Source organism: Cydia strobilella, chromosome 6, assembly GCF_947568885.1.
Source record: "Cydia strobilella chromosome 6, ilCydStro3.1, whole genome shotgun sequence".
Taxonomy (NCBI): domain Eukaryota; kingdom Metazoa; phylum Arthropoda; class Insecta; order Lepidoptera; family Tortricidae; genus Cydia; species Cydia strobilella.
The window spans coordinates 21,310,759-21,330,264 of NC_086046.1; the positions used below are offsets into that span (position 1 = coordinate 21,310,759).

Here is a 19,506-nt window from a genome sequence, read left to right on the forward strand (position 1 = left end):
GTTTTAACTTAAAGAAATCACAAATCGCAATCACACCAATTAATGTACACCACATTTAATCTTCACAACATTTGTTTATTTATTTTTTGGAATTAGAATTACGAAAAAACTTCGAGGTCAAAATTACCCATAAAATTATGATATTTTCATCTGGTATCCCTAACATGATTGTTATGCAGCTAAATTAAGAAGAAGTTTAAAAATGGCTGACCTCAGACTCGTACCTACCTACGTAATTTGGGCGGATAATTTTACAAATAATGTTTTGTTAATTTGCGTAAATAATTGTGATATTTTTATTGAAATCGTTTGATTCTACATTGCTTTGAGTGTAACGTAATTTTACGATGTTATTCTCACATACTGCGTTAAGAGGAAAGTGTAAAATACCGTACTTACGTGTGAAAGGTTATGATCTCATATTTATGCTCAGAGCGGCTATTACAGCCGATTACAGAACAATTCACCAGTATTTTATCAAAGTTCAAGCATTTAAAACGCTAACCATCACTATATTTCATAAGAGAAAGCACAATTTCATACAAAACAACGATAATTAAACAAGCAACGAACAAACATGACATGTCACGTACTTATTTGTTTGCCACAACCTCGGTTGTGGCAGCGGTGGAAAAGTGAAACTATGACAAGGACAAACAATAACAGCGCTTTCTCTGCTACTCCCACTGAAAGATACATAAGACTATCCCGTTCGGTCATTTTCCCCCACCCCTCATGACCGATCCAGTTATACTAGATTCATGGCTGTCATGCAAGCTTCTATCTTCCAACTCCCAACTGCATTGTGATCAAATTGTGATGCTGATCGAATATTTTTTTTTATATTTCTAGAAATGTAATTAAGGGGTAATTTAAGAATACAAATTGCAAACAAACATACAATTTTACCTCTAAGTATTAACGATTGCGTTTAAAATCCGTAACAGACTATACTACCGCACCGTACCGCGAGCTAGGGGCGGTCAAAATATCTCTTTCTCACTCTAACTTATAGCTGCGTCCTTAACGCACGTACGGCGACCCCTTACACACTATCGATAAGTGCCCCGCATTACACCAAGGTTGCGGTGCGGTGCGAGTCTGTAATAGCTAACACACCATCGCACCGCACCAAGGTCATTGTGCGACGAGTGTGGAGGGCTTAATGTGTATTTTACTATAATTATAAATTCTGAACGCATTTATAGGTTGCGCTCCTATATACGCAGAGTAAAGTAAAAGACACTCGACAGTGCTGCTATATTCAACAAAGCGATCTGTATAATTAATATTCGTGTAACGAAACGCAACCTTCCATGATGGCAGATGTTGTGTGAATGTTTATTTTTTTTATAAAATTATCAAATGCCTGTTCAAATCTTGAGGAAAACCGTAAATAGCTTATCAAAACTCTGGTCATGAAACTGTGATAATTAGAAACCTATCGGTAGTGGAGCGCGAGCTATTGAGTATGTCAAATGATAGTGCGAGGACGCGGTAGTAAGATGCCGTGTGAGAGTTGTGCAGTGCAGTTCAGCGTGTTCCGCCGCAAGCGGGCATGTTCGGAGTGCGAGCGGTACTACTGCGCGGGCTGCCTGCGGCGCGGCGGCGGCGCTATGTGCGCCCCTTGTCGGGCGCTCTCGACGCGCCCGCTGGCGCGACCAGCCATAGCTCATCTTAAAGTCCGGGACCTGCAGTGCTTCTTGCAGCGCCAGAACGTGTCCACCCGCGGTTGCGTCGGTGAGTACCCTGACATGACTTGGTGCGGCAGCTTGCGGGTAAGTCTTCTAGAAAATTCGCTAAAGATACGCAGTTCGACGTCATGTTTACATCACGCGTTGGACATGTTGGGAAACCCCTTATAGTGGATGTCCGCAAAAAAAAACCGCAAATCGATTTACAGATTAGGCGTTTGGCACACGCATACTAGAGGTCTAAAACAAAATTTTTGATCCGCAGTTCTTAAAAAAATCCCTTAGGAGAGGAGTGCTGAGTCATAAAGTTTTTTGTATGGGTTTTTTTTTTTCAGAAATCTATCGCATGTACAGTATCCTATGAAAAGGCTTTTGTTATGATCTCTAGTGTGCATGTGCCAAATGGCTAAACTGTAAATCGATTTGCGGTTTTTCTTTGGAATTGGGCTCGTACAGCTTCCATTAATTGTGTCACAACAACACTAGAAATTAATAATTAGACAAAGTTTCTTGACCCCGACGCCGTCCACTATTAGGCATAATGCATAATTCTAAGAATAACAAACAAATAAGAGATCTTTAAATGATATTTATATTAATATTTTGGTTGTATGTGGTTGTGTTGGTTTTGTTTTTTTCTAATGATCAAGCAATCATTAGAAAAAAACACAATGTCTACTTCTAAGTAATTAATAATAATAATAAAAGACGTTTATTCAAGAAGTTGTAACATAGGTACATAATAAAAGTACACAATAATGCTTACAAACTAATTGAAAGGGAATTCACAATTCTCTATTTCTAAATTTGTACTATGGTACATTTCAATATTTGTGAGAGCTGATAAGGATATAATCATAATCATGTTAATCATTTATAACAAAACCAACCTCCGTACTTATTTCTGATTTCTGTCCAAATGAAATTAAGATAAAATTAATAAGAAAATTAAAGCGGAATAATCATAGTTAAATAGAAATAACAAATTATTACTAATTTTGATCTTATGTTTAGGCAATGGCAGTCTTTTAAAATCACAACAAAGTTAGGCAGCAATTAGAAATTTGTAACTATATTGTTGTGTCGTATCAGGCTGTCAAAGAGAAGGCAGAGGACCGCGAAACATGGAAATTGCTCCAGCGACAAGATACTTACTCTTAAATATATGATGATGAAATATATCATTATTCAGTTGATAAGGGAGCTAAAAAGATTAAGAATGAGGACACGAGATGATGTTTTTTTTTTTTTTTTTTTTTTTTTTTTTTTTTTTATCTGGTTTTTATGGAGGCTTTGGACACTCTAGGTGAACATGTCAGCCTCATGGGTGCTATCATAGTTACCTACTCAAGGGAGAGGTCAATAAAGTGGTAAAATATTTAAACAGCATGTTGTTGTTTGACCTAGGGCACCCCGGAGGTGCATAGGGCTTCCACAAGATCCTTCTAGGCGTTTCTGTCTTAAGCAGCCTTCTTGACCATTTAACCATATAATGTATTATTAAATATGAAATTAAATGATGATCATGTTGTATTTATCAATTTTATCATGTCAATGTAAATGTTGCATTAACTTGTGAAAGGGCCCTTGAGGTCTACTTGCAGATACATTTTTAGATTTTTTTTTTTATTATTTCTTATGCAGAGAATATAAATCAGTCGGTAGTGAATTTAGATTAATTGCAGCTGTTATTGCTTAAATGTTCAAGTTACATGTATCTTGGAAACCAAAGTGATGCAGCTATATTTGCACTAAGGCATTATGCAAGTGTGTCGGGGAGCGGCATCAACAGAATGAGGCGTTGAGAAATTCTACACTGAGAGTGCTTACTGAGCAGTATGTCCAATTTCATAAAATATACACTGATGGTTCGAGGTGTGTACAAGGTGTTGGAGCAGCTCTGTTTGATCCTCAGTGCAATGTTTCACTCATGTGGAAGCTGCATGATGACGCGTGCGTTATGCGAGCTGAACTTGTAGCTATTAAAGAAGCCTTGTGTTATGCAAATAATCTAGCTAATAGTGCTCCAGTTGTAATACTATCTGACTCAAAGAGTGCACTTCAACACCTTAATCGTTGTGTTTATGGACAAAGAGGCATGCCTGTTGCATATGAAGCTGTACAGTTGATTCATGAGTTTATTTGTAAAGATAGAGTTGTTAAAATACAGTGGATTCCTTCCCACGTAGGGTTAGTAGGAAACGAGGCAGTAGATAAGCTTGCTAAAACCGCTGTAATGGATGGCTCTGTACTCGATTCTATACCATATTCAAGTGAAGTAATTCCCAGAATTAAAAAAAGATGTTTACAGAAATGGGAATACCATTTTGGAGAACAAGCTTTATCAAGGGGTGTTGGAATCTGGTACAGAACAATTCAAGATAGACCCTTGTGGATACCCTGGTTTGATTCTGCCAACCTCTCTAGAAAAGTGTTAGTCTCAGCTTTCCGAGTCCGGTCCGGACACATCCCTACAAACAAATTTCTGTGCATGATGGGTGTTAAATCGTCACCACTGTGTGCAAACTGTCAGAAGACTGATGACTTGTCTCACGTGTTGTTGGAATGCGTCCGGAATTCGGACTTGAGAAAAAGAATTTTTGGTAGTCTGGGCTCCATGCACAATGGACAGATCAATTGTTGGTTGGCAGAGCCTATATCGGACAAAGCAATCAGTGTTTACCACTTTATTGACCTCTCCCTTGAGTAGGGAACTATGATAGCACCCATGAGGCTGACATGTTCACCTAGAGTGTCCAAAGCCTCCATAAAAACCAGATTAAAAAAAAAAAAAAAAAAGTGTGTCAGGGGCATTAATTACATGGATCAACTTTTTCATGTAATTCATTGTTTAGGTTAGTTGTCAATGGGGTAAACAAACTCTTAAATGCCGATATTATGGTATTTAAATTTACCAAACATACATTTGTGTGGCACATTCTAGGGACTTGATATCGATAAAAAAGATGTCGATATATAATAATACTCATTGAAAATTCTCGATAACTATAAAAAGATTCGATATCACACCTGATACCTAACTGGTTTGATGAATAAAAAATGATTATGATTATCAAGCCTCTTAAGATAATAAACGTATGCCGATGTCATTTGAAACAAAATTTCAATTTACTGTCAGTTCCATTCATATGCTAGAGTAAGAATAATATACGAGGTAATTTTCCTCTACGATTGTTACGAAGTCCAAAATAAGATGGAGTAATGTTTAAGAAATAATAAATTACGATATAAAATGATTAGAATAAAACATTTAGTGCCAATGTGGAAATCGAAAAAACACCTTTTTAGAATATCTCTCTCTCTCTCTTTAGCCTTTGGGTGTAGGCCTCCTTCATTTTGCGCCATTCGTCGCGGTTCTGTGCAACTTGGAGCCATTGTTTCCCCGCAGTCTTCTAAATTTCGTGGTCCCAACGCATCTGGGGTCTACTTTGAGGCAGGGACCGGCCCGCTATCCCTTATCGGGGTTTTATAAGGGTATTGCATAAGGCTTAACTCATCATACCCCTTGCCAGACGAAACCCTTTGTTTTTGCTTTTAAAAACCCTTATATAAAGCTACCACATTTGAGTAATCGGTAGGCCAAATACCCTTACAAAACCCTTATCATCCGCTCACCAACACCTTGCATATTGCTTATAAGGGTTAGCCTTATAGAGGGCTTCCCTTTTAGCATATAAGCGTCCTAATTTAAGTCGTCTACCTTGTCCATAAAGCACACATTACTTCGAATCCGAGCGATCGTCGGCGGCGACGGCGGCGTTCTTTGACTAGGCACGTATTTTATTTCCTTTTCATACACTACCGTAGATATATACTAATCCTGTCTCTTTCACGCAAAGGGAAACCTTTATAAAAAGCGCTTAAAGATAAGGGTAACCCTTATTAAGAGCTAGCCTTATTTTTGGTTAGCTTTTCGGTAAGGGTTAGTCAAAGGTAAGGGCAATGGGGTAATGGGCTTGCAGTTCAAAAGGGAAAGTCTTTCAATGTGTTAGCCGTGTTTAAGTGTCGCCCATTGAAAGGGTTTTATCGCGGAAAGGGTTGTCCGGTCCCTGCTTTGAGGACGCTCTTCCCTCCATGGTCTCCACTCGAGTAGTTGTTTGCTCCAGTTTTAGAATATAAGAAGCAGTATATGAAGCGATTTTGTATAAATATACTTATTTTGTAGAACATTGAAATGTTGACAGTAACATTGATATATTTATTTATGATAATTAAGATTAGTATTGTCAATAAAATATTTTACTACGTTACTTGTTTAATTACTGGATTACAGCACCTAAGTAATTTCAAAATTAGTAATTAAACTTTTTTTTTGCGTTCCTCTAAAATTGTCCATGAGTGTAGATTGAGGCTAAAGGTGCCCGCTGTTTATCAGTCCGCCAGACAATATCGGCCTGTCAGTTAGAAAAAAATTTGACAAGCCGATATCGTCCGGCAGACTAGTAATCAGTGGGCCCCTTAAACACACATTTTAATATAAAAATTAATAAATGTAAAGTATTTAAGAAAGATATTCCAAAAACTGTAAATACCGTTACAACCCCTCATTAACTATCGCTATTTCAGAAAAAGAAGAGCTAGTATCACTCTGCGTGTCGCACGTGAACAGCACGGCGTACAGACGGCGGGCGCCCCGCGCGGAGCCTTTCCCGTCCCTCAAGGGCATCACCAGCAACATCAATAACTTCATCAACTCCACTTTCGACCTGCGACCACCACCGAGACCACAGCAACAGAGGCCACAGCCTAACACCAATGGAGGTAAAATGAGAACAGACTAAAAGAATGACTTTACTTGTGTGTACTTACGCACACTCGTAACAGCAGTGTGGAATAGTATTCTGGGGAAACATTAAGCTGTACAACTATTTGAATTGCAAAAAGTTTGCCTAAATAAATTATTAAATTGAATCAAGAAAGTAAATTAACAGCACGCACATCTAGAAAGTAAGTTTCAATCGGGATGCGACAATTTTTTTTTACGTATTTTAGTGGCTGCCGTTCCTCAACCCACCAACAGCGCGGCAGCTGACGTCCACGAGGGTTCATTACACATCGCCTTTAATCACTTTTCGAGTTAACACCCGGGATGCGATGACTAACGAAATTTGCGCCTTGTCTTGTTACCAGATTTATAAGTTAATAAATATTATTGTTGCAGGCGGGTTTTAGGGTAAAGAGACTTTTAGGGTAAAGAGAAATAGGGCCGGAAAATCGTCCGGCCGACTCTATTGCCTATGTTAAAAAAAAAAAAAAAAAATGTTGCAGGCGGGTGCTACAACGCGGCGCACGAGCACGCGCAGACCCCCACGCCCGCGCAGGCGCCGCTGCATGAGCGCTTCACTCCCACACCAGGTCAGTGACTTTTGCTATTGACTGAGATTACATTACATTATCGACCGAGTGAGGCGAGGTCTTTGTGGCAACTAGGGGCGCGATGTTTGAATAAAAAAGTCTATAGATATGCCAAATTAACTAACCGAGTAAACTATTGACTGGTGCACCAATTGCACCATTCCACTAACCCGGAGTTAACTGGTTAAACCTGGAGTTACCATGGTTACCAGTACAATTTCACACTGCGTTAACGGTTTAACCGGTTAACCCCGGATTAGAGGGATGGTCCAAGTGGTTAGGTACATCTGATTGGCCGCGACAACGCATATGTGGAGCGCTGCCATTGGTGCTTTAGAAAAAGCCTTCGAATACTAGCAGACCCGACAGCTGCGTTTGGCTACTGCATTAGGAATATATTAAAATTTTATACAAATAAAAGGTTGCGTTCGCAAAACACTTGTCTTGTGTCGTGTTTAATCGGGACGTTTATTTTAGCACTTGGTTATTGGTTATCGTCATCCATTATTCGCTTCATTATTCGGGTATATGTCGCTTATTGTGTTGTATATGAACGCAGGCGGTCAGGAGCGCATCTCCGTACCAGTACCATCGGCAACTACTCCTGGGGCAGCGGCAGAATCCGCTCATGTGGACACGGCAGACTGCCTCGAGGTTGAAGACTTAGATGACTCAGGCTGGGAGTTTGTGCGTCGACCCGCCGATCCTCTACCCAATGGTAAGAAACTAATATACTTGACTTGGGGATGTTGCGAATATTCGCATTCGCATCCGCAAACGCGGAACTACCGCATTATTTTCAACATCCGCATCCGCATAAAATCGATGCAGAGCTTAATGCGGATGCGTAGCTGCTAGGTAATTTCGTCATTAGTCAATAGGAATCTCGTTTCGTTTTTGTGATTCGTCGATTGAGCACTTTAGCCTATGATGGACAGCGACAAGAAGTGAAAAATTTATTTTATTTGGACTTTATTATAGTAATGCGATTGTAGGGCATCTTTTTTATAATAAAATAATACTAAAATGTAATATTTGACGTTTTTTTATGTGCCTAATCTTGACATCCGCATCCGCGGATGTGAGCCTAAATATTCGGATCCGCATCTGCATCCGCGGATGTCAAAAAATCGGCATCCGCAACATCCCTGGTACATAAGTATTTCTATAGGCTCCTAGCAATACAGAAAAGGCAGGAAAGTGTATTCATACCAGTACCAACGTTGAGTCGACGCAGCATCTGAAACACATTGTAAACAGCGGATTTTTTGCGTGATAACATTGTTTTATATCCCGGGGTTTCATTATCTATACTGATCATGGGCACTTAGTTCTGTTGTCACACTTGAAGTTTGGTTAAACAAATCAAGTGTATAATTTGTTCCGGAAAACATGAAAATTAATTAAAAAATATGTATTTTCTCAGATTCGGAAGTGCTTCTGGCATCCCCGGGCGCCTTCTCCGGCCCCGCCACTCCGCTCCGAGCCGCTTCATCCCTCGAGCTGCGCTCCCCCTCCGCCGCCTCGCGCGACGCCGACAGCGCGTCGCTGCAGGACGAGCCGGTACAGCGGGGACAGAGACCACCCTCCCCACCGAGGGTATCACCTCCAAGGAGAGCCCCGTCTCCTCCAAGGAGAGATCATTCGACACCGCAGACTCCGACACACTTGATACCACCGAAGCAAGATGGGAATGAGTCCGACTCTAACTCAGGTAATTCAGAGAATATGATCATTGATCTTTCAACCCCGATAGTGCATCGCTCCTGGTTGAGCCTAGAATGGTCACAAAGATGGGAATGACATGGGAATGAGTCTAACTTAGATACAGCTTAATAATGGATTTCACACTATTAACGCTGTATTATATAGGGCATTTTCTATGAAAAGGGACCTTATTGTCGATGGCGTTTACGCCGCACAGCGTCGCGCGGCATTGTATTTTAATCGGAGCATCGTTTACAATGGCGTAAGCGCCATCGACAATAAGGTCCCTTTTTATAGAAAATACCACATATATAGGGAACAAGGCAAACTTCGACACGTTCTTCTAGACAGTACAATAAAAATATTCTTGGAGAAATTATGAGCATTTCAAGTTTCAAGCGAAACAATGATAATAAATCATCATCAACATGTACCATCGCCCACACTGTTAACTGACAGTTCGTAAACCTTGTTACAATAGGCATAAGGTCCACCGATGGACAGTTAATGCATGAATGAATGAATATTTTTATTCCGTGTAACACATGGACACATATTTATATTAGTAGAACTTACAAACTAAGGGGTTAGTATGTACAACGAACTTAGATTTAAGGGGCTACCTGAGGTTTTCATCGACTTTTGACAAGTTTTGAATCGTATCTCCTACTTTTGCACTACATATAGAATTATAAGACAAGTGGCTATCGGTTCTTCAATCTTTTATCTCCATTTTTGTCTACCGGATTGTGAAAAAAATGAATACTTATTTATTTATGATTGTTTTAAACATTGTCTAAAAAACACTTTTTTCGTATCTCGATTGCTGTGAAAGATCTTACTTATACGAAATCTACATATTTGGGTTCGTCTTAGACGTCTCTAAAAATTTGTCTAAGGTTTTAATTTTAAACTAATTAACACAAAAGTTATGACCAGAAAACCAGTTTTTTGGCCTAAAATTGTTCAACTTTGATGCCAAATATTTCGAAAACAATGAACTTTGAAGTAAATATGGGATACTATATTGCTAAAATCCGTTGCTGTTAATATATCCGTAGCTATAAAAAACATTAGAAAACTAAGGGATTCAAATCGAAGGTCATTGGGGCATGGGATCCCCTTAAAATAATACCATGCAGATGGGGGAATGCAATCCCTCACAGTTCGACAAGTAGGGACAGTCTACCCTGTCCGCTATCATTGGTGGGATGCTGTCGAGACTGCCGCGCACCCGGCGCCGGCGCACCAGGGATGCTGCGCGTGCACGCGCACGCATGGTAGTATAGAAACATTCCACGCGAGCCGTCGCTAACATCCCCGATGCGCTATAGAACCGAGTCAGGGGGGTGTCACTTCGCAGTTTAGGTACATTTGACCGGTGCGCCTCCCGGGCAGGCGTATGGCAATGGGCTGCCGCTCGACTCGCGCAAAATTGAAAATACATAATGCCTTCGAAACCTAAATCTATAGATATTGTTCTGTTTACGAATGTCTGAATAAGCGGAAGAACAAGGAAGCAGAAATTACATTTTTTTAAATTCCGGACTATATTGACCGATATATTTTCAAAGGAATAAGTACTTCTGTGGCATACCTACTTCCGTGAGAACCATACTATCTCCGTATAAAAAAAATATGTTAAAGAATCAACGTCTGTAATTCCTACATATTTATCTTAAACATAATAGATCAGTAGGCATAGGTACAAAAACTTGTCAAGTGACAACCCCGTGCCGACACTCACAGCTCGGTCATAAAACTGCGGCGCGCAATGAAGATTCACGGTTCGTGCGCGGTTATAAGTTTCAATTTTGCTTGCAGGCGGCGAGTAAAGGTATAATTTTATACCTAAATCTGACTTTTGTGAAGGAGTGAATTTTCTGTACGGTAGTACTATTAGTTATTCTGTGACCGAGTTAAGAGTGATGCTCATGATCCTGGCCGCCTTCTTTCAATACACAAAAATATTCGATCTCGAATAGCTAATCAATACCAATAAGTTCCAATAATTTTCTCGGAAAATACCGATGTTATTTAGTACTTTCCAAAAATAGATTCGCAATAAATGGATACAGCTCCGAATCTCTGGATGAATAGAGCTCCGTAATAGATGGATACAGTCTAAGGAAAATACGTGCCTCGAAAATCACGAAAATTTGATTCTCGATCAGATGGCGCCACTACTTTTGGCCTTTTCTATACTCTCGTATAGAGGGCGTTGACGGTTTCGTTTGTTATTTAACAATTTTAACGCATATCAGTGAAAGAACATGGGTCATTATCATATAAAAATAATTAATGCAAATGAAAAAAATCATTTATCCATATTTAAATACATTTCATCGTATTTTATAAATCTTAATTTTTAGTTTTAAAGTGTGTCTATAGATGGCAGTGAATTTACTGTGGTTACAAAATTTGCTATGACAGTACCGCTCTATTCTATTATATCCTCTTTGGTACTTACCAACCACTTACGTTTCAGCGAAAGAAATCACCGCGAGAAAACCTACACCTGCGAAGAAATTCAAAGTTATATAAAAACTTTCCAGTCCTAATTGGGGTAGCGTGGAGGCTGTTACTCTGTGTATTTTTATACCACGTTGGTACATCTATTGCACTTATTTCCACATTAATTGTATTATTTTTTCCAGGCGGGTCACAGCCAATAACCCTCGACGACCTGAAGGAGCTATCATCGCTGGACGCGCTGACCGTCCGTCAGCTGAAAGAGCTGCTGGTGAGGAACCGCGTCGAGTTCCGTGGATGTGTTGAACGACAAGAGTTATTAGTACGCGCACAGCGGTTATGGCAGGACCACACGAGATATAAAGACGGTAAGACATATATACTATGGTAACCACCCCTATAATTAGGTTAGGAACTCCTCGGGTCAGGGCTCACACGCACACGCGGTTGCAAGTTAGTTGGATAAGAGCTCACGGTGGCCAGGATACGCACTGGCGGTTCTATAGAGCAGTCCGACGACTGCCGTTTCAAGCGAGCAAGTGCAAATGAACTAATGTCAGGCCTATGGAACTCTCCGCACGAGCTCGATTTTATACCTACGACTCGCTTCTCGCCGGCGGTACTAAAGCTAAAGCTAGTCAGTTGGTTGCCACACGCGCTCACGCGCGCCCGTCACCGCGCGCTATGCCAAAGTAATGTCTTCATAACGAACAAATAACACAGCTTGTAGTGTGGATGGATGCAAAAACAACAAAACAAATAAAAAATATCATTATTTCCTCTTTCGACAGATGAGGAAAAGTAAGTAGACATACTCAATATAGGTACTTACTATTGTTATTATTAATTATGTTATTGGATCAATGTTATCTGGAATAAATGATTTTATTATTATTATTTACAAGCTACGTAGGTACTATTAAATCGTTTTAAAGATGCAGGTAATGTTTTTTACGACACATTTATAGTTAGATATTTACCTAAGACACCTAAGTATTTGAAAGAAGCGTCGGCAACCCTAGCGTTGTGTCGGCGCGCTGAAGGTCACTCCATTGTAGTTTTGTGTAGGTATCAAATCTTTGAGAGATAAGTATCTGTTCGTAAGAAGTATTATATAATTTTTGCCTATCTCCGCTGGAGAGACGTAGTGTAGAAAGACCTCAGCGGAAAAACGGCTGTGGACAGAGTAGCATGGCGGTCTTTGGTGTCGGAGGCTAAGATCCACTTCGGGTCGTCGCGCTACAGCAGTAAGTATATCCCGGTCCTCGTATTAACGTAGTAATTGTTTGTCGATAGAATTAGAAGCCCTTCCCCTGGAAGAGTGCTGTAAGATCTGCATGGCGGCCCCGCTGGAGTGCGTGCTGCTGGAGTGCGGGCACATCGCGGCGTGCACGCGGTGCGCCAAGCAGCTCGCCGAGTGCCCCATCTGTCGCCAGTACGTCGTGCGCGCCGTGCGCTTCTTCCGCTCCTGAACGTGACGCGTGACGCGTGACGCGTGACGCGTGACGCGTGACGCGTGACGCGCACGGGACGTGTCGGACCTCACGGCCGGTATGACACTCACTCGACGGGTCTCTATTGTTTCCCATATAGTTTTAAGTCATAATGTATTGTTTGTCCACATATAGTTTAGTTTTTCTCAGAAACGCGTAACTTTTCAGGATTGCCATAAAACAAACCTAACCTAACCTGACCTATCTATAGGATAACCTGAGGAAAATCCTGAAAAGTTAACTGTTTCAGAATTATGACTAGTGATAATATGACAATAATGACATTATGACTCAATAATTATGTCCAACAAAGGGACCCCTTCCTCGACACAATCGGGACGTCGTGTCGTGAACATCATCCTTTATTTCACGTCCGGAACGCCACCTTCGGAATGTCAATTCCGATACATCCCGTCCGGAATGACACGCCCGCTACGGCACTTGCGCTACGTTATGTCATTTCCGCCACGTCACTTCCTGAATGTCATATCCGGAACGTCACTTCCAGGTTGTCACATCCAGGACGTCCCGTACCGATTGTTACATTCATTACGTCACTTCCGGTATGACACCTCCGGATTGTCATGGCCAGAATGATAAAATCTGGCCGTTGCTCTTCATCGTCACGTCGTGATCTTTTTTTATTCTGAGCTTTACTTTCTCATTATGATAACACTTATATACCTGAACATCAATAAACGATCAGTAGTCGTTTTCTAGGTTATTGGGAAGGTTTGATGCAATACGCGCCTACCTAAAATATGAATACTTAGACTTTGGATTTTTGGGGATAAAAATAACAAAAGCGGTGTAATAAATGACAGCTTAATATGATCGTTTATACTCATATATTATGTTTCGTCTTAAAAACTTTTAAACCTGACATGTATTCAGAACATCATCTATTTACGTTATAATTCTAGGGACAGAAAGGAAAGTCTTGCCATTAGCTTTATGTTTAAAAGCGTAGTAGCTTTGGTATTAAATAGTGAAATGTGATTATATAGATCAGGGATTTCTAATTAATTTTTAATCCTAAGATTTGTCTGAATATTTCGTAACCACTTGGGTCCCAGGGAACATTTGCCAGACAAAACGACACTGAGGTTTTAAGTTCGTCCAATTTCTTGGTCCAATGTGTATTTGCGTCTCACATTTTACTTAATGAGAGAGTGACACGCAATGCACATATGATATCACATCCGTGGGACACTAGGCTTTAAATTGCTACTTACCCAGATAGCATTTACACGTCATTATGACGTCAGCGACGTCATTATGACTTCATGTTGACGTGATTATTACGTCATTATGACTTCATGTTGACGTGATTATTACGTCATTATGACGTCGCTGACGACACTGCTACCTGGGTAATATCCTGAGTGGCCGAATGAATATGAAATTATAGTACTGAGCACTTAGACATGCGCCAGAATTGTGTAAAACATTCCTTGCTATTAGGCATGTAGCGGTAACCGGGTAGGTTACTAGAGTTAAACCAACAAAAGTCTGCAGAGATTTTGAAAGCACACGCAGTGCAGTAGGGTGGTCGCTTTTTTATCATCTGTCACCATGCCTGTTACGTTCTTACAAGTATGAAAGTGCGATAGTGACGCATGACATGACAGGTGACAAAAATGCGACCATGATATCCGTACTGGTGTTATTTTAAACGTCATACTTCTATGGAACAGAAGTGTGGTGGTGCTCTTCTTCAAAAAAGGTGATAACACCTTGCTGAAGAATTATAGACCCATCTCACTTCTGAGCCATGTTTACAAGCTGTTTTCGAGAGTCATCACGAACCGTCTCGCACGCAGGTTTGACGACTTCCAGCCTCCCGAACAAGCAGGTTTCCGTAAAGGCTATAGTACCGTAGACCACATACATGCGTTGCGGCAGGTTATACAGAAGACTGAGGAGTATAACCTCCCCCTTTGCCTTGCATTTGTGGACTACGAGAAAGCCTTCGATTCGATCGAGACTTGGGCTGTGCTGCAGTCTCTCCAAAGGTGCCAAATTGACTACCGGTATATCGAAGTGCTGAAGTGTTTGTACGAAAACGCCACCATGTCCGTCCGACTACAGGGCCAGAGCTCGAAGCCTATTCCATTGCAGCGGGGAGTCAGACAAGGAGATGTAATTTCCCCAAAGCTGTTCACCGCTGCATTGGAGGATGCCAGGTTGGGCAGCGTTCGGGAAGCTCCACAGTATCTTTTCGTCCAAATTGCCGCAGTGTCTTAAGTCAAAAGTCTTTGACCAGTGTGTGTTGCCAGTGATGACATACGGATCTGAGACGTGGGCGCTAACAATGGGCCTCATAAGAAGGCTCAAGGTCACGCAAAGGGCAATGGAGAGAGCTATGCTCGGGGTTTCTCTGCGTGATAGAGTCAGAAATGATGATATCCGCAGTAGAACTAGGGTCACCGACATAGCTCGCAGAATTGCAAACCTTAAGTGGCAGTGGGCGGGGCACATTGCTCGCAGAACTGATGGCCGGTGGGGCCGGAAGGTTCTGGAGTGGCGTCCGCGTACCGCAAGACGAACTGCCGGTAGGCCTCCAACGAGGTGGAGCGACGACCGGGTGAAGGTCGCGGGAATTCGGTGGATGCGAGCGGCACAGGATCGGTCGGAGTGGCGAGCCTTGGAGGAGGCCTATGTCCAGCAGTGGACGTCTATCGGCTGACATGATGACTTCTATGAAATTATGACGTATAAATAACACTGGCACTGCGTGTGCTGTCAAAATCTCTGCAGACTTTTCTTGGTCTAACTCTACAGGTACCAATAAAATAAAAAAGTGTGTGTATGTCAGCTCCGACGGACGACTTGAGTTTACTCCTTTCGAACGATTACAAAATAAATTATAAAATTGTGGCATTCCATCAGAGATGGGTGCTTTGCTTCATGTGAAAAAAGAACCATTCTATTGAATTTCTGTTAAAATTTCAGACGAAAAACTCCGCAAATTGACAGTTGTTATTTATTGATATTGAATCAATAGTGTTTCCATGCAGCCGTTGCTACGTGATGCTCAAGATAAGTTGCGCACGAAATATAACGTAACGCGTAACGTAATATAACGTTTGATTTTACTCCCCATAAGATTTATGAAAATCTATTCTTAAGGAGTAAACTCCATAAATGTACCATCAATGACACAGTTAACTATTTGGGAATCTTATTTCAACGCATTACAGCCTACATATGGTCAGTTGTGTTGCTGTTAATATCATTATGATACGCTTCGATTCACTTTTTAACTATGAATTATAAAACTCTAATCGTTATTTTATTACTGTGGCTTATATTTTCTTAAAAAATAGTTAATAAATAACATAAAATGAAATAAACACAGTTCACACGATTATTGACCAAAAAAATGGAAATAGTTTTGTAGCCCCGATTTAGTCCTGATTCCAATAGGATATCGGTTGTAAATAATATATTATATATGCTCGTATGATTTATAAATTCATACTTAAATGTTATTTATATAATAAGCGATGTTTAAATCTCTAGTTATAGCCCTGCGACTCAGCTAGCGAAAACAATTATAGTTATTATTTTAAAAGAGCTGATTTTTTTAAAGACGTATTATCAGGGGGGTGTCACTTCGCAGTTTAGGTACATTTGACCGGTGCGCCTCCCGGGCAGGCGTATGGCAATGGGCTGCCGCTCGACTCGCGCAAAATTGAAAATACATAATGCCTTCGAAACCTAAATCTATAGATATTGTTCTGTTTACGAATGTCTGAATAAGCGGAAGAACAAGGAAGCAGAAATTACATTTTTTTAAATTCCGGACTATATTGACCGATATATTTTCAAAGGAATAAGTACTTCTGTGGCATACCTACTTCCGTGAGAACCAGACATACTATCTCCGGATAAAAAATCATGTTTACAGAATCAACGTCTGTAATTCCTACATATTTATCTTAAAAATAATAGATCAGTAGGTATAGGTACAAAAACTTGTGGCGTGACAACCCCGTGCCGACACTCACAGCTCGGTCATAAAACTGCGGCGCGCAAAGATGATTCACGGTTCGTGCGCGGTTATAAGTTTCAATTTTGCTTGCAGGCGGCGAGTAAAGGTATAATTTTATACCTAAATCTGACTTTTGTTAAGGAGTGAATTTTCTGTACGGTAGTACTATTAGTTATTCTGTGGTATTATGGTGATAATTCCGAATGTATTCTTTTTAGGAATAATCCCAATACACCTTACAATAGATCGTATTAATTAATGACAATTTATAACAAGTTACACCCAACTGAAATAAAATAGCTGACACTGACCTCCTTAGCCCTAGTCATGCAAGCAAACAATTCCAATTTGCCGTGAAACTGGAAGCTATAGTGTAGGAAATAGTGTTGATTTCATTTTGTAAATAGACCGAGATGCAACTCTATTCCGATTAAAACATTGATTAAAACTTCATCGAACTTAATAACCCAGGTAGCAGTGACGTCAGCGACGTCATTATGACGTAATATTGACGTTATAAAGACGTCGCTGACGTCATAATGACGTATAAATGCTACCTGGGAAGTACTAGGTAGAACCGTGAGCGTTACGAGGCTAAGATCAGTTTATACACATTACGCATAGTCATTATCTCATTATGTAATTTCTACGCAACACTAAATAGAAATAATCGGATATTTGACTCCGTTTTAAGAACAGTGATATTATCTCTAGTAATACATTGAATTTTTTAACGCGCTAGCTAGAGGGTAGTCGCAATATATTACCATCACCAACATCTGCCATCTAAAACGAATATAAACACATAAAATCATATGTTTATTATTTTGTGATTTACTCATTTTGGTACCTAAGGTACCTCACTATTTTGTACAGTGAGGTGCAAAATTGCATGGAGAAATTATGAATGATATCATTGATAAAATCGGAGGAGCGGTACTTCCTTATACAGGTACTTAATAGGAAGTCCCAACCTACTACCTTGTAATGTAACGTTTTATTAAGTTAATAAAATATTTTCATTTTCATTTTTTCATTTTCATAAAGTCGCCATGCACTTTTGCGGCTGATGGTACATTATTTTACTTTGGTGGGCGCCACTGTGGCGCACTCAGCAAAGAAGCTACTATTGTTATTGCTATTACTTTGTCATTGTTATGATAGTTCTTCGCTCATGTATTGTTTGTATTATTTAAAATGAATAGTAAAAATTCGCACGAAATGTAACTGAACAAATGTATGGTCAAAATTGTAAATATGTACTTATTTACCTATCTATTTCTATTTTTAATGTTCACTTTAACTACTTGTTATTTTAGTGCTTCAAAGTTAGCTAGAAATATAGTTTTGAGTATATATGGAAAAATATTTTTAATTTTATTTTTTCAACTTATAATAAAATGTCTAGTACTGTACCTACACAGATGATTGTATTTTGTGATTACCGCTCATCCATATGAAAAAAAAAATGAATTTTTGGTATTGTGAAATACGAAAAAGACCTAACCTAGTTTAAATGAAAGTACTACTTACAGTTTTCTGTACTTTTGATATTTTTCGAAAAAATCCCAAATATGTAGCATGTGCTACGAATAATCTGAAACATGTGATGGTTAATCTTATTATAGTTATTTTTATATGATTTAAAGAATATTTGTTTTATTTTTATTCGTTCGCTTGTATTCATTCTATTAGTGAGTTCACGGTATAAATTGTTATGTAGGTTTAAATTTAATGTACAGATGATTTAGGACAAAAAAAATCGTAATATAATATAAATGAAATTTGTGTTAATTCATTGCAATTTGCAATTAAAATACCTAAGATGGAAGCTTTCGTCCAGTCTTATCTTACCTTTATCATGAAAAAAAAAACCACGACGGTGATTTTCCCACTGATGTCATAATGACATTGAAAGGTTTTTGTCCTGACATCTTAATGCGGTCACCATACATGTATACAAACAAATTATAGACACAAACAAATTATAATTGTTGATTTCATTTATTAGGTATTTAATCGTATCGTTATTTGTGCTCAAATAAGAACCTGTTGTAAATTACCTGTATGTGAAGTTCACGTCACAAAATCGTTTGGTCAAAGATCTGTACATTCCGTATTTTGATTGGAAAAATATGTAAAAATGTGTACTTATATTTCTTCGTGCTCGACTAAATATTTAATTGTATAAAAAATTCAGTGCCCATTAGTAAAGGCACCTACAAATTTAATATCTTGCACAACAACGAAGCGCCTAAATATATTTTGTACGATATTTTCGCGGTATTCATTTTGCAAGATATCGGGTAAACAAAAAAAAACGAACCACATTTTTTTACACTTCCACTTAATTTTACTAAAGAATATTTTCACGTTTAGCATTAATCTAATAATCTAATGTTTCTGTATTTAATCTTTCGACTTTGACGTATAGAAAAAGTTATTCAAAGTAAAGAAAGGACGCTCAGCGCGAGACATTTTGTACATTTACCCACAGTCGGGTAAATGTACAAAATGTCTCGCGCTAAATTCCTATCTCTATCGCACAAGCGTAACTACATTGCTGTTCCGCTCACGATGCCGGCGGTCAATGGCATTGCGTGACCGCAACAGCAATATAATTACGCTCGTGCGATAGAGATAGGAACAGTCGGGTAAATGTACAAAATTGTCTCGCGCTAAGCGTCCTTTTTTTATGTGCATTCACAAAATTTTATAAATGTCAGCAATAGAGAAGACTGTTGCAAATTAATTGTTTTAGCTGTTT

The 19,506-nt window shown here is 39.5% G+C and overlaps 1 protein-coding gene across 1 annotated transcript; it reads left to right on the forward strand.

The window, feature by feature from the left end:
* The first annotated feature begins 1,264 nt into the window (after nt 1–1,264).
* LOC134742262 (E3 ubiquitin-protein ligase rififylin) lies at nt 1,265–19,218 on the forward strand. The gene is made up of 7 exons (XM_063675295.1): nt 1,265–1,740; nt 6,282–6,476; nt 6,984–7,070; nt 7,630–7,788; nt 8,497–8,784; nt 11,435–11,617; nt 12,546–19,218. The coding sequence occupies exons 1-7, from the start codon at nt 1,479–1,481 to the stop codon at nt 12,719–12,721; spliced, it is 1,350 nt and encodes a 449-aa protein (XP_063531365.1). The 5' UTR covers nt 1,265–1,478; the 3' UTR covers nt 12,722–19,218.
* The last annotated feature ends 288 nt before the right edge of the window (nt 19,219–19,506 follow it).